Source organism: Carassius gibelio, chromosome B16 (assembly GCF_023724105.1).
Source record: "Carassius gibelio isolate Cgi1373 ecotype wild population from Czech Republic chromosome B16, carGib1.2-hapl.c, whole genome shotgun sequence".
Classification (NCBI taxonomy): domain Eukaryota; kingdom Metazoa; phylum Chordata; class Actinopteri; order Cypriniformes; family Cyprinidae; genus Carassius; species Carassius gibelio.
The window spans coordinates 1,755,961-1,771,502 of NC_068411.1; the positions used below are offsets into that span (position 1 = coordinate 1,755,961).

Here is a 15,542-nt window from a genome sequence, read left to right on the forward strand (position 1 = left end):
ATGCCGTTTCTCGTTTGTTACTCTAGAGTATACCAATTCACTTTATTGAGGCATACTGCCCCCATCTGGTATGGAATGTGTAGTATGACTAGATTTTTTTGCCAAACATTACAGATGGCACCTTTAAAGTCTTTTGAATGTTTAAATTGGCATGGTTTAAAAACACGTGAAAATGCTAAGCTTTCATGATGAAGGGCAGCAGTGGCCTGTCAACTGTCCTGAGTTTTTTTTTTTTTTTTTTTGGTTGGCTGGCTGGCCTCAGCCAGATGGTTCAGATCGCTGGGGGGCCCCCATCAGCCATTGCCCCCTATAATCGTCACCACCTTTTACCCCATAAAGGGAATCCAAAGCAAACATTGAAAAAAACTCAGTGTTCCAAAGAGATTAATTAATTATTGGCCAGTTAATTTAATGTAAAAGGCCTTAAATTTGTGTAATAATTCCTATAATATTAGCCTAAAAATAAATCTTAATAATCTTTCTTAAATCAAGTGTATACACAGGTACCCTGTATGAGATCAAATAACAATAACAGTACACACAAAGATACCACAGGAGAACTATATCTATTTTTTAAAATGTAGGTATCATATTTCAAAAGCTGACAATAAACATTTAAATACGAAAAAGAGGTTGTAGAAATTATAGGATGGAGTTTACTGCCCTCCATCGTTTGACAAATGAAGCACAATAAGGCATTCACTGGGTTTAAAAAGGTTCAGGGGACCTGGAAACCATTACAGGCCAATCTTTTTATACACAACTCACTTGTACTTTTATCTTTCATGACCATATTTTTTTTTTTTTACAATAGCATACATACTTTTTTTAATTAATTACAATACATTTTTAACAGCACAGAGTAATAGCATGCTAAATTTGTCAAATAGTAATTGTATTTTGCAATAGATAAGCTCCACCAATTTTACGCTTTCTGTCCTCTCTCCTTCTCATGGTCTCTATTTATTTCCTTATTAGCACCTCAGTACCCCTTCAGTCAGGCTTCCCCCCCCCCCCCCCCTCCCCCCTCAGCTAGTTGTTTCATACACATTTTTCAGTGTCCAGCAGCAAGTGATTTTCTCATTCACTTATCCCTTTCTCCTTTCAGTTCTCTTTGTTTCTCTCTCTTTCATCTGTGGCATGTGATGGGCTCTCTCTTCTACAATTCAGCTCACTGGACCAAGTCACTCAATTGCAGAAAAGGAACACAAATGATTCTTTCTTTGTGAACATTTTTGGACACATTTTTCAAGTTGTTCTGCTATAGACCTGTTAAGATTTTCCCACCAATTTTACTAGAGTACTGGTGTTTCTATTGCTTTCTCACTGTTTGAGTGTGTGCATCCTGTGGAGAGGAGAGTGAAATAATGGATCTTTTCTGGATAACACTGCCTTTTTTCCTCTTTTACAAGTGTTTGGAGTGCTCAGAAACTGGTAAGACTTTGATTATCTATGTAATATTAATGCAGTGGCCTGTTGTAACAACTTATTGGTGGTCAATGCTACTGACCAAAGACTTATTTGCTTTTTTGAAGCTTCAGAAACTTTTAATTGTTATATAAATAATCTGCCCTAATGTGCTAGTCACTGGTAGTCTTTTTTGTAAGTCTTAATAATTAGGTTGCAATTTAATTGTTACCTGAAATACACAGGGAATCTGTTTTAACTTTTCTATGTTCTTACTTTTTTTTAAGCTAAAGAATGGACATATGCAGGTAACAGTTTTTTATTATTTCCACTCTCTCAGATTAGGTGTAATGTTGTAATTAAATTGTCATAGATAACCTGGAAAATAGTATATACTTTTAAATCGTTTTGGTTCAAAGCTTCAGTTGGGTTCTTGAAAATTAACTTTTCTATATTTTTATCAAACTTACCTATTTTTCCCCTCAGTTTTAATTTTTGTTCAAACTGTGTTACTTCCAGTTCCCTATCTGTCGGTCACTACGAGTTATGTCGACCGACAAATGGGGTCTCACTTGGGAGGCCAATCATCTCTGATTTTAAGAGAAAACGCCAATGAAATTGGCAAGTGGATTAACACACCTGAGCCACTCCCCGTGCCAGCGGGTATAAATAGGGCGACAGGTGCATCCACTCATTAGATTTTTGCTTCGGAGCCGAGTGGTTGTATGAAAGCCGTTATACTCCACAAAGCCATTCATCTGCTGTGTCGGGAAGCTGTTCTGGTTGGCGGTACGGCGCAAACAGCGGTGTCCCTTTCAGCGATTCCCCTGGGCGCTTCAACTAAGAGAGCAGATTTCCTAAAAGAGTAAATCGAGGACGATTCGCGCCTTTTTCAAGACGCCGTTTCGTCCGCGTCCTTCTGGATGCGGTCGTTTCCTGTTCTCTGACAACGGCCACGTTCGCTCTCTTCTGTGTCTGGGCATTCAGCACGCTGAAGGCGCGTTCGTGGATGGTTCATGCACGCACTGCGTGTGTGACCATGGCAACGCTGTGATCGCGTCTCCCCTTTCTTAAAGGGAAGGGAGCAGACCCCTCTGTCACTACCCGTTCTGGTTTCTCTGTCTCGAGCAGAGGACCGCCGGCTAGTGCTCTGGGAGATTTGAAGGTGACCGTGAGAGCTTCTCCGCCGGGCCACGCCCCACGGACCTCTTACCCCTTCCGCAGTGTTTGTCCTGTGCAGCTGCTGGGTGATTTTGCTGGGCTGTCTTATGGCAGTCCCAGCGGGTCATTCAGTTTGCCGCCGGAGATCAGATGTCGATTGCAGCATCGGGGGATGGGTTATCGACCTCTGTGGATGAAGATTCGGCGGGGCTGCCCCCCTCGGGTGTTGTCGCCACTGCCGAATTGGACCCAGAGTCGACAGCCGTGCTTGCCCGGGCAGCTGTGAGCATCAGGATGGAGGTGAATGCACCGCCAGCCCTGAGTGCTCATGGCTGTTTGATTGGTTCTCGGTGTGGAGCGCGACTCACAACCGCGTTTTACTCTGGTTCCTTTCTTCCCGGATGTGCATGGGGAAGTGATGTAGTCGTGGATGGCCCCTTTTACGGCCGGAAGCAGCTCATTTCGTTCCTCCGTCCTCACTACCCTCGATGGCGAGGCAGCTAGGGGTGTGTTGACATTCCCCAGCAGGAGAGTGCGATTGCGGTGCACTTGTGTCCGCAAAACGCCGCCACTGGGAGGGATAGTCCGCGCCCCTCACCCAAGGCCTGTAAGCTGTCGGCCGCGCTCGCTACCAAGGCTTACAGTGCTGCGGGCCAAGCTGTCTCTGCTTTGCATGCCATGGCTATCCTGCAAACCCAACAAGCCAAGGCTTTAACAAATGCACGAGGGTAGGACCAACCCGAGGTTGATGCAGGAGCTGCGCATGGCGACTGACCTCCCCCTTCTGGGTGACGGAAGTCACAACGCAGTCCCTCGGGTAAGCGATGTCCACTCTGGTGGTCCAGTAGTGCCGTTTCAGGTTCAGCCTGGTCTGTATGAGAGACATTGACAAAGTGCATTTTCTCGATGCTCCCATGTCCCAGGCTGTCCTGTGTGGCGACGCTGTCAGGGGCTGTGCCCAGTAGTTCCTGACAGAACAACAGCAGACTGAGGCCATACAGCACATCTTGCCACGACGTGATCCTCTGGTTGCCACCATTCCGTCGCAGGCAGTGCCTCAGCCTGCTCGTCGCCGAGGGCGCCCCCCTGCGTCCTCCACACCAGCTCCGCCCCGTGCTGAGAGTTCTTCGAGGCCGGCGCGTCGAGCCCCGCGCAGGAGAGCGGCGCCCCCCGTGTCACTCCCGGCTGCAAAGTCCTCGAGGAAGTCGACTAAGCGGCCCTGACACGGGCAACTCGGAGATGCGGAGAACTGCTCTTCAGGAGATGGCGGAGAGAGCGCCACTCCCTCCCCCGGAGGAGGGCCGGGTGGAGAATCTTCTGGTTCTGTTCCGCCGCTGGTCGAACGGCCAGTGGCACCCACATTTTCATTGGAAGAGCAATTTCTCCTTCCTCCGAGTTGCAAGGCTTGTGGGCTGACAATGAGCGACGCACAGCTTCCTCATTCTCACCCACGACGCCCCCTTTCGCCAGCGGCCAAGAGGTCGCGGTTCGGAGACGCAACGCCTCTCCACGCGTCTCTGGCCAGTTCCTCCGGGAACACGGGGAGTGTGGTTGCGATGACCCAGGACGCAGTGCCTTCTGGGCCTTCCGGCACGACTCCCCATCGCTGCACCACTGCGGGTATGTCGACTGTCCCTTTGGTGCCACTTGTACGGTATCTGGGAGCGTGGCTTGCGCTGCCCAACCCGTCACGCTGGCTCATCCGGACGGTTCGACTCGGCTATGCGATTCAGTTCGCCCGGCGACCCCCCCAAGTTCAATGGCATGCTCGAGACTTCGGTGGCAGTCCAGGACGCCCCTGTCTTGCGCGAGGAGATTGCTGTCCTCCTGGCGAAGGATGCAATCAAGCCGGTCCCTCCAGCCGAGATGAGGACGGGGCTTTACTGCCCTTACTTCATCGTGCCCAAGAAAAGCGGTGGCCTTCGACCTATCCTGGTTCTGCGAGTCTTGAATCGGGCCCTACACAAGCTCCCGTTCAGGATGTTGACGCAGAAACGCGTTATCAAATGCGTCCAGCCCCAGGACTGGTTTGCAGCGATCGACCTGAAAGACGCGTACTTTCATGTCTCTATCCTCCCTCGTCACAGACCGTTCCTGCGCTTTGCTTCCGAGGGTCAGGCATGGCAGTACAAGGTCCTCCCCTTCGGGCTCTCCCTGTCCCCCCGTGTCTTCACGAAGGTCGCGGAGGGCGCCCTTGCCCCACTTTGGGAAGTGGGCATCAGGATCCTCAACTATCTCGACGACTGGCTCATTATGGCCCGGTCCCGAGAAGAGTTGTGCGATCACAGGGACTTCGTGCTTCGGCACCTCAGTCAGTTGGGGCTTCAGGTCAACCGGGAGAAGAGCAAGCTCTCCCCTGTGCAGAGAATCTCTTATCTCGGTATGGAGTTAGACTCGGTGAGTATGATGGCACGTCTCACCAGCGAGCGTGCCCACTCAGTGCTGAACTGCCTGAGTTCCTTCAGAGGCAGGACAGTGGTACCGCTGAAACACTTTCAGAGGCTCCTGGGGCATATGGCATCCGCAGCCGCAGTCACGCCGCTCGGGTTGCTTCATATGAGACCACTTCAGCACTAGTTACACTCCCGAGTCCCGAGATGGGCATGGCGCCGCGGTACACATCGTGTCACCATCACACTGATGTGTCGCCGCCTATTCAGTCCTTGGTCGGACCTTGCTTTTCTACGGGCCGGCGTGCCCTTAGAACAAGTGTCCCGGCACGTTGTTGTCACAACAGATGCCTCCAACTCGGGCTGGGGCGCGACATGCAACGGGCAGGCAGCTTCAGGGTCCTGGACAGGACCTCGACTGCTGTGGCACATCAACTGCCTGGAGTTGCTGGCAGTGCATCTAGCTTTGCGACGGTTTCGTCGGCTAGTGCTGGACAAGCACGTGTTGGTCCGCACGGACAACACTGCGGCTGTTTCGTACATCAACCGACAGGGCGGTTTACGATCACGTCGCATGTCTCAACTCGCCCGTCATCTCCTCCTCTGGAGTCAGACGTGGCTCAAGTCGCTCCGTGCTGTCCACATCCCGGGGGAGCTCAATCGTGCAGCCAGCGTGCTCTCACGACAGCTCACTTTCCCCGGGGAATGGCGACTCCATCCCCAGACGGTCCAGCTGATCTGGAGTCGATTCGGGGAAGCCCAGGTAGACCTGTTTGCTTCCCACGAGTCCTCCCACTGCCAGCTGTACTATTCCCTGTCCCAGGCCCCCCTGGGCACAGATGCACTGGCACACAGCTGGCCTCTGGCTTTACGCAAGTATGCGTTCCCCCAGTGAGCCTGCTCGCACAGACACTGTGCAAGGTCAGGGAGGACGAGGAACAGGTCCTGTTGGTTGCGCCTTACTGGCCCACCCGGACCTGGTTTTCGGAACTCATGCTCCTCGTGACAGCCCCTCCCTGGCGCATCCCCCTGAGGAGAGACCTTCTCTCTCAGGGGCCTGGCACCATTTGGCACCCGCGCCCAGATCTCTGGAACCTCCATGTGTGGCTTCTAGACGGGACGCGGCAGACCTAAGTGATCTGCCCCCAGCGGGGGTAGACACTATCACTCAGGCTAGAGCCCCTTCTACGAGGCAGGCCTATGCTCTGAAGTGGAGTCTGTTCACGAATTGGTGTTCTTCTCACCGGGAAGACCCCCGGAGATGCCCGGTCAGAGTCGTGCTTTCTTTCCTGCAAGGTAGGCTGGAGCGTGGGCTGTCACCCTCCACCCTGAAGGTGTATGTGGCTGCCATTGCAGCACATCACGATGCAGTGGACGGCCGGTCCCTGGGGAGGCATGACCTGATCGTTAGGTTCCTGAGGGGTGCCAGAAGGTTACATCCTCCTAGGACACCCCTGATTCCCTCCTGGGACCTCTCTATTGCCCTGGCGGGACTTCAGAGGGGTCCCTTTGAGCCGCTGGATTCGGTTGAGCTGAAGTTCCTGTCTCTCAAGACAGCGCTCCTGATCGCGCTCACTTCCATCAAGAGGGTCGGGGACCTCAAAGGATTTTCGGTAAGTGAAGAGTGCCTTGTGTTCGGGCCGGCCTACTCTCACGTTGTCCTGAGACCCCGGCCTGGATACGTGCCCAAGGTTCCCACCACTCCCTTCCGAGACCAGGTGGTGAACCTGCAAGCGCTGCCCCTGGAGGAGGCAGATCCAGCCTTGTCGTTGCTGTGTCCCGTAAGAGCACTTCGCATATACGTGGACCGCACCCAGAGCTTCAGAAGCTCTGAGCAGCTCCTGGTCTGCTTTGGAGGTCAGCAGAAGGGGAAGGCTGTCTCTAAGCAGAGGTTGGCCCACTGGATAGTGGACGCCATCGCCTTGGCTTACCATTCCCAAGGCGAGCCGTGCCCCCTGGGGGTGAGGGCCCACTCCACACGGAGTGTGGCCTCCTCCTATGCGTTGGCGCACGGCGCCTCTCTGGCAGACATTTGTCGAGCTGCGGGCTGGGCGACACCTAACACCTTTGCGAGGTTTTACAACCTCCGTGTAGGGCCAGTTTCCTCCCGTGTGTTGGGTAACAGGTAATTGGCGGGAAGGGCTGACTGGGTGTCTCGCTTGCTGCGCCATTCCCCCTAACACGGGGATGTGAGCGCCTTCTTCTCCCAGTAGAGTTCCCCGGTTGGCGTACCCTGGTCGAGCATCCTCCAGCACCCTCGGCGTCAGACTTGGCGGAGCAGTCTGTCGCCAGGCCCAGTACTGGCGTTAGCATGCCCGGAGCCGGTCAGCCCCTGTACTGGGCTAGGTGTCCATATGGCTGGGTTCCCTACGGGTAATCCCATATGTGTATTCTTCCACGGTAAGGTTTCCCTCTTGGCAAACCCGTGTCTTCCCTTGACAGATCGCTCTGTCAGTCTCTTCTGGCAGCCGTTCCATCCCTACTCCAAGGTAGGACCTGCCTCAGAGACCCTTTCCATATGTAGTACTGCCCCCTGGGTCAGTCCATATCGGTATATCCACATGTCACCTCCCTACGGGTAGGATGTGGTCTCCGTAGCGACCTTTCCTAAAGGCTCGCTCCCCCATTGTCTTGCCAGCTGAAAGAACAAATAGGGAAGATTTGAAGCAATCTTTCTCTGAAGGTTGAAATCCCTTCCATTTACTTTATGTGGGCGGAACAGCAGCATGGCCTTCTCCAGCAGCGATGTACTCACCCTTTGGCCCCTTCGGTACCAAGGTCAGTGAATTTGCGCTGGGGCTTTGGGAAGGTTACGACCTTAAGCGTAGCTTTTGTGGCACGCCAAGGCTTGTCAACAATTGCAGCGCCTCAGGGTTGTGACGAGGTTCAGGTTATGGCGTTTTCCATAGGACCCCATTTGTCGGTCGACATAACTCGTAGTGACCGACAGATAGGGAACGTCTCGGTTACGTACGTAACCCTCGTTCCCTGATGGAGGGAACGGAGACGTTATGTCCCCATGCCACAACCTTGAACCATTCGCTGTTGCCGGGACACGTTCTCGGCTCCTCAGCGTAAAACCTAATGAGTGGATGCACCTGTCGCCCTATTTATACCCGCTGGCACGGGGAGTGGCTCAGGTGTGTTAATCCACTTGCCAATTTCATTGGCGTTTTCTCTTAAAATCAGAGATGATTGGCCTCCCAAGTGAGACCCCATTTGTCGGTCGACATAACGTCTCCGTTCCCTCCATCAGGGAACGAGGGTTACGTACGTAACCGAGACGTTCAGCTCTTCAGTAGTTGCATTGCATAGTAGCATGAGTGTGAAAGAGAAAAGAGAGAGCAGGTGTCAGCAGGCGCTATAGTTTGCATATCCTCCCATCCAGGCCTAGTACATAGTACAGAGCTTAAAATGTGTGTTTCCATTTGATTAAAAAAAAAAATTTTGCGATAAAGAATTGGCAGACTGCTCTGCTTGGCACACAAGCATGCAATTCACACACACAAACACAGATTTGCATGCTCCAGTGTGTTAATTGTACTGTGATGGTTCAGTTAATAATGCTCATGTGATCAGACTCTAAGAAACCTTTGTGAGCAGATTTTAAACAAGAATACTTCACAAAATTCCACACATCCACATTAATGCCACAATTGGCTTCTGAGCCAAGACTTATTTGTTGATTGAATGATATGGAGTTAAAATACAAAATGTATTATTTTCCTGCAAAGAAATACCATTTGGGTGAACCCATAATGATCCTAGGAAATTCTTGGTGTAATAAGGCCGCTAGAAGGCCTGTATTTGCAATGCACGTTTTAAACTGTTATATAATGTGATCTCATATGTGAAAAGGGGTATACAAAACTTAAATTTACTTACACTTTCATAGCACTAAAACGTACAATACTTACACATTTACAGTATTTTTATGTGTGTGTGTGTGTGTGTATATATATATATATAATAATAATATATATAAAAAATTTATTTCAGTAATTCAACTCAAATTGTGAAAGTAGTGTTTTCAATAAATTCAGTGCATACAGACTAAAGTAGTTTAAGTATTTGGTTCTTTTATTTTGTGATGATTTTGGCTCACATTTCAAAAAAAAAAAAAAAAGAATATGGTGACATGCCAATCAGCTAATCAACTTTAAACACCTGCAAAGGTTTCCTGATTTTATTTTATTTTTCAGTATTTTAACGTGCATGCCTGAAGCAAATTTAGCCTATAAACAACTTTACAGGCATATTGAATCCAATTGATAGCTTTCAGTCCAGGGTTAAGTTCAAGCTCAAGCAGGTGCACATTTTGCTATGGTTTTCGGTTTGAACAACATGTTTCCCGGAAACGGTGTGCAACGGGGTTTGAGATACGTTTTCTCTTGTTTGGTGACAAAAATGTCAGCCCATTCAGCAGCAATATGTATATAAACCAAGCAGTATTAAAGAGACAGCTCGCACAATGTAATTAACATCAAAATACATTCACAAGAGCAAGTATTTGGTTTGCATGTGTTTATTTACATTAAAGGCAAAATAACTTAAATAATAAGAGCACAAGTATAGATCTGAAACATTTTTAAGTCTGTCTAAATATCATTTAGTAATTGCAATGTCTTCTGGTCCATATCCTTTCCTTAGCAAAGTGTGCTAGACACTGATTGATGTCACATAAAAATACTATACATATTTATATATTTTGGTATTGTATTGTGGAGTGACACTTTCATAAACTGTTCTATACTCCTCTGATAATATAATGGTTAATATTACAATAAAATAGCATAACAACAGTGATCAGTGATAATGATAAACTTAATACTCTCAATAAAAATAATACAGTCATATACATCATGACACAGTCTCAGAGGTAAGGAGTGGATTATCCTTCAACTGAAATGTTTGTCTTTTCATCCTGAAATGCGAGGCAAATGTTGGATCACAATAATTTGGAACCAAAGTTTCCAAAAATTCCTTCACTGGATTGGGATGTTCTCTTTTATTCTGCATGGCAAGGGCGGTGGCTGTAACATTGCATATACCGGGCTCCATTGTATCATCAGGCTCCGAAATTTCTTTAAAAAAAACCCCACAAAGAATGGACTTCTCAGCTGCCACAGTTGCAACTCTTGTGTAATCAGAACAGGGTATTCAATGCACCACTGTTCTGTTTAAAAAATGCTTTTCACCGTTTTGTTAGGGCTGAACGCAGCCCTGGAGGGCAAAACATCCATAGAATTGCAGCACAAATCTATAAATTTTCTTTCTGTTTCACAGACGCAAATATTTAGATCACCTCTCAACAGAATATAACAAAGGTATGTGAGCAAAATGCAGGTTTCGACCATTTGCAGTCTATTGCAATTGTTTTAAAGAAATATCACGATTCATGATTTTATCACGATTCTTTTTCATGTAGATTTTTCTATTTTTTTGTTTGAGCATTACAGCCAAACTAATTTCCCCGTTACAAAGACAAAAACTTTCAAGGTAACAAAATATAAAAAAGTAATGCAGATATTTAGGCCAAAGATGGTGAAGATAAAAATCTTTGTCATTATTTTATCTTTGTTATTAAAACATGAGAACAAAGATACACATTACAAATACACATAATACACAAATAAATTAACTGTTATATTTTCAGGTAGGCTACTATAGGAACAGGAGAATTAAAAAAAAATGTAATGAACAAATATAAAAATAAAACGCTATACTTTGATTCCTATTAAAACAAATGTATTAAAGTTTTTCAGTAGTGATTTTTATCTTTGTGTTTGGTGTTTTAATAATGTTAAAGGAATAACTCACCCAAAGTTTAAAATAGGCTAATGTTTTATTTTTATACCTTCATTTACCCACTCAGAAGTTGTTTTAAACCTGAATAAGTTTCCTACTTCTAAACATAAAATGCTATTTTGTGGAAGGTGGAAAACCAAAGAGTTGCTGGTCCACAGTGACTTACATAGTCAAGTCACCTTTATTTATATAGCACTTTAAACAAAATACATTGCGTCAAAGCAACTGAACAACATTCATTAGTAAAACATCAATAATGCAAAATGGCAGTTAAAGGCAGTTCATCATTGAATTCAGTGATGTCATCTCTGTTCAGTTTAAATAGTGTCTGTGCATTTATTTGCAATCAAGTCACCGATATCGCTGTAGATGACGTGACCCCAACTAAGCAAGCCAGAGGCGACAGCGGCAAGGAACCGAAACTCCATCGGTGACAGAATGGAGAAAAAAACCTTGGGAGTAACCAGGCTCAGTTGGGGGGCCAGTTCTCCTCTGACCAGACGAAACCAGTAGTTCAATTCCAGGCTGCAGCAAAGTCAGATTGTGCAGAAGAATAGTATTTTTTTTCCTACTATCAAATGTGGACCAGCAACTTACACATTATGCAAAATATTTTATTTTGTATTTAACACAAGAAAGAAATTAATATAGGTTTTTTGAACAACATGTGAGTGAATAAATAGTGATATAAATTACATTTTAGGGTGAATTATCCCTTTAATTAGAGTCGGAAGCATGTAGCCTACTGTCCTTTAATGACCTGCACGCATCAAGTAGGCACACAGCTGTTTCTTTCAGTTGTTTACTTTCATTTTAGACATAACCAACTGAATCTATAAATAAACCTTTGTGTGCTTTGACAATATTAGCACAAAAAATTACTTGTCTTAGTTCAATAATCAGGCACTGTTTGATAGGCTTTTTCGTTTTCGTGTGCGAGTGTGTTCAGAAAAAAAATGCTTGTTAGAACAATATACAAATTAAATATTTAATCAGTAAGGCTTTAAAGCAGATGCAAAAAATTTACTTATGTGATTGTGAAAAAGTGCAGTATCCTGTGAGAGCAACTCGGAGTTAAAGGGATAGTTCACCAAAAAATCTAAATTATGTCATTAATCACTCACCCTCATGTCATTCCAAACCAGTAAGACCTCCATTTATCTTCGTAACCGTTTAAGATATTTTAGATTCAGTCTGAGAGCTCTCAGTCCCTCCATAGAAACTGTGTGTACGGTATACTGTTCATGTCCAGAAAGGTAAGAAAAACATCAACTAGTCAGACAGAGGGTCAGTTAGAATATTTTAAAGCATCGAAAATACATTTTGGTCCAAAAATAGCAAAAACTACGACTTTATTCAGCATTGTTTTCTCTTCCGTGTCTGTTGTGAGAGAGTTCAAAACAAAGCAGTTTGTCATATCTGGTTCGCGAACGAATCATTCGATGTAACTGGATCTTTTTGAAGTTTGACAGTAGTTAATCCACAAATGACTTAAGCTGTTAACTTTTTTAATGTGGCTGACACTCCCTCGGAGTTAAAACAAACCAGTATCCCGGAGTAATTCATTTACTCACACTGACTGAACTGCTGTAAAGAGAGAACTGAAGACGAACACCGAGCCGAGCCAGATAATGACTCGTTCACTATTGCAGCTGGTTCCTGCAGGACAAATGGGATGGGGATATACAGAACCTTCAGTGGGGGGACAGACACATTGCACACACCTCAGGGTTCACACAGGAGAGGGGAACATGGAGAATGGAACGCTGGAGAAACTCGGGAAAGATGCCCCCCTCCAACTCAGATGTATGAGGCTCAAGAACTCCTCCACATTATCTCCAGGAGATAACCTCAGCCCAGTTCATTTTCCGTTTTAGGTCCGATCTTCTGTAACACATGGACACCGGGACAGAAGGGAAGAGCAAGTTAGTTTGAGTAGAGTATGGGAGAAATGCAGAGGATATGGTGAACTATTGCAGCTGGTTCTGGCAGGACAAACGGGATGGGGATATCCAGAGCCGTTGGTGGGGTGACAGACACGTTGCACACACCTCAAGGTTCACACAGGAGAGGGGAACTTGGAACACTGGAGTGTCACGAAATCGCACACACAAACAGGGAGATCCATGTGCAGGATTTTGAGAAATCCAAAAATCATAATCCAGTCAAGCAAAAAGTCTTAATCCAGGTAAGCAGTCAGAATAAGAAACATGAATGTCCACAAGGAAACACGAAAGAGCAGGGTGAATAAACCAAGGACTCCATGAAAATGACAGAGCAAACTGGGCATTTAAAGACAGGTGCAAACAATGAATGTGGGAACAGCTGAGTGCAATTAACAGTGATGAATCCAGACAAAGGCTTGTGGGAAATGTAGTACCTGCAGTGGGGTGACTATATGGGGAAGGGAGACCACTAGTGGACACCCAGGGATACACAAGCCAGACACTATGACATGGAGACACTCGGAAGAGACACAGGGATCTAGGAGAGAACTCAATGGTAGGTAAGTAGCAAGGATTGTATTGAGTCTGTACAAGTAGCCTTACAACAGGAGAGGTTCCACTATACAGTTACAAGATCGGACCATGAGGGAGACTTAGGTGTGTGGTTTTATATGGAGGTGAACAGATGGGTTGAAGGTGAACAGGTGTTGGTGATTAGACGATTGGATGGTGAACAGGTGCTGGAGAAAATGAGTGAGTGAGGGAGTGTGCAGAGGGTGATGAGCCTGACTGACTTTGGAGGGAGGGAGGGAGGAAAGGATGATGCTTAAAAATTAAGCTTTGAAATAACACAAATAAATTACAATTTAATTCATTCAGATAGAAAGCAGTTATTTGATTAGACTTGGTGAGCAGAAGACAATTATTTAAAAACATTAAAAATCTTACTGACTGGTAATGTAGGTTGAGGGGTCTAAAAATCTAAATGCATTGATACAAATAGCTTAATGCTAAAAAATATTTGGAAATTGTGGCGAGTGGGGCGGGGTCGAGAGGCGTGGGAATGAGGAGTGAGGCCAGGTGTAGTGATTGAAGATGAGCTGCACCTGCGCCCCACCGCCGGTATCGAGTCCCACCGTAGGAGATGGAAGGATATAAAACTGGAGCGACTATAGTGAAGGACAAGAGAGGACCAGGCCTGGGACATTATTTTATGTTTGCTTTTTATTTTGTGCGCACCAGTCGTCCGTGAGGGGCTGTGAGCGAGTTGCCGGGGACGGGCGAGCTTGCTGCTGGCCGGCCACGATATGGAGGGGCGGCTGCCATCCGTGAGGGAGCGGAGGAGTCGGCGCCGTTCGCCAGGGGGCCGGAGCCTGCTGCCTCCGCGATGGAATCCGGAGGGGCAGGAAACAGAGGACTCCTGCCGCTGCCCAAAATCAGAGGAGCCATCGCCGTCCATCCGCCGAGGGCCGTCCAGTGCCACTGACAGGCACCACGGAGGAGATCACCCAGCTGGTGGAGGGCCGAGCAGCAGTGCGTCTGGGAACCGAATTTTTTTTTTCTCTCTCCCCTCTCTCGTCTCTGTCGCTCCTCCTTCCATCTCCTTTTCTCTCGCCTCGTCTGTCCTACCCCCAGGTTCCCGCAGGTCCCCATGAGCGGTCCCCCCCGGAGGAAAGGGGGGGGGGTGGAGGTAGAGCGCAGTCTCGGGACTACCCCCCGGCCTGCGAGGGGCGATGGGGGTATGTGGCGAGTGGGGCGGGGCCGAGAGGCGGGGGCCGTAGGAGATGGAAGGATATAAAACTGGAGCGACTATAGTGAAGGACGAGAGAGGACCAGGCCTGGGACATTATTTTATGTTTGCTTTTTATTTTGTGCGCACCAGTCGTCCGTGAGGGGCTGGTGCACTGTTTTGTGTTTATTTTTCAATTATTAAAGTTTCATTGATTGTGCGCCGGTTCCCGCCTCCTTCTTCTTCCGGATGATTACAAAGGTTATATCGTTACATAAATATTTGTAAAAAATTTAGCCAATAATATGAAGCAATTAGTCATTTTTATGCTTTAAATGTTACAATACATCAAAATTTTACTTTTCAGTATTCAATTCAATTTAAGTTTATTTATATATCGCTTTTCATGACAAATCGTTGCAAAGCAGCTTTACAGAATATTTTTAGTTTTTACATTATATTTAGAAGGGTTATTAGTGTTGATGGATTATATGTTGCAATTAAATTTTGTGATTGTAATTAAACATTGTGATAAAGCAAAATTTGGTAGTTTTATAAGTTGTTCCAGGGTTAGCAACATTTGATGTCTTCTGGGGGGTTTACATCATCTCTTCTCATGAGGTTTGGTCATCTCAGATCTTTGTAAGGGTTGAATCCAGACTGAAGCTTGTGTAATTCCTAGTTGCCTCGGGGTTCGAGTTCCATGCCAGAAACACAGAAGCAAATGCAGACTAAATTAGCGTAGCTGCTGTTCCAATCAAGCAAATGTTATGTGTTCAACCCAAGCAAAAGAATGAAAATGTGTCTATTTGATCAGATATAGCATAAAGTGCAAAATTAAAAGATACATTATGTGATGTCCTTCATACAGTCATGATTTCCACTTCCTTCTACAGTAAAGAAACCCCATAACAGGATTGATCCACCTCAGGGCCGGCCCGAGGCATAAGCGAACTAAGCGGCTGCTTGGGGCCCCCTCGCCACCAGGGGCCCCCCCAATAATAATAATAATAATAATTATTTTTATTTTTTTGTTTACAATTAAATAACTTAAACAAGTGATATAAATGAATGAATGAATGAATGAATGAATAATGAACG

At 46.6% G+C, this 15,542-nt stretch overlaps 1 protein-coding gene across 1 annotated transcript in view; it reads left to right on the forward strand.

The window, feature by feature from the left end:
* Positions 1 to 1,102: 1,102 nt before the first annotated feature.
* The window catches only part of ca14 (carbonic anhydrase XIV), a 77,521-nt gene continuing 63,081 nt past the window's right edge, over positions 1,103 to 15,542 (forward strand). The window contains exons 1-2 of the mRNA XM_052577586.1: positions 1,103 to 1,434; positions 1,695 to 1,715. Coding sequence (XP_052433546.1) covers positions 1,368 to 1,434; positions 1,695 to 1,715 — 88 coding nt within the window. The 5' untranslated portion in view covers positions 1,103 to 1,367. The remainder of the gene's footprint in view (positions 1,435 to 1,694; positions 1,716 to 15,542) is intronic.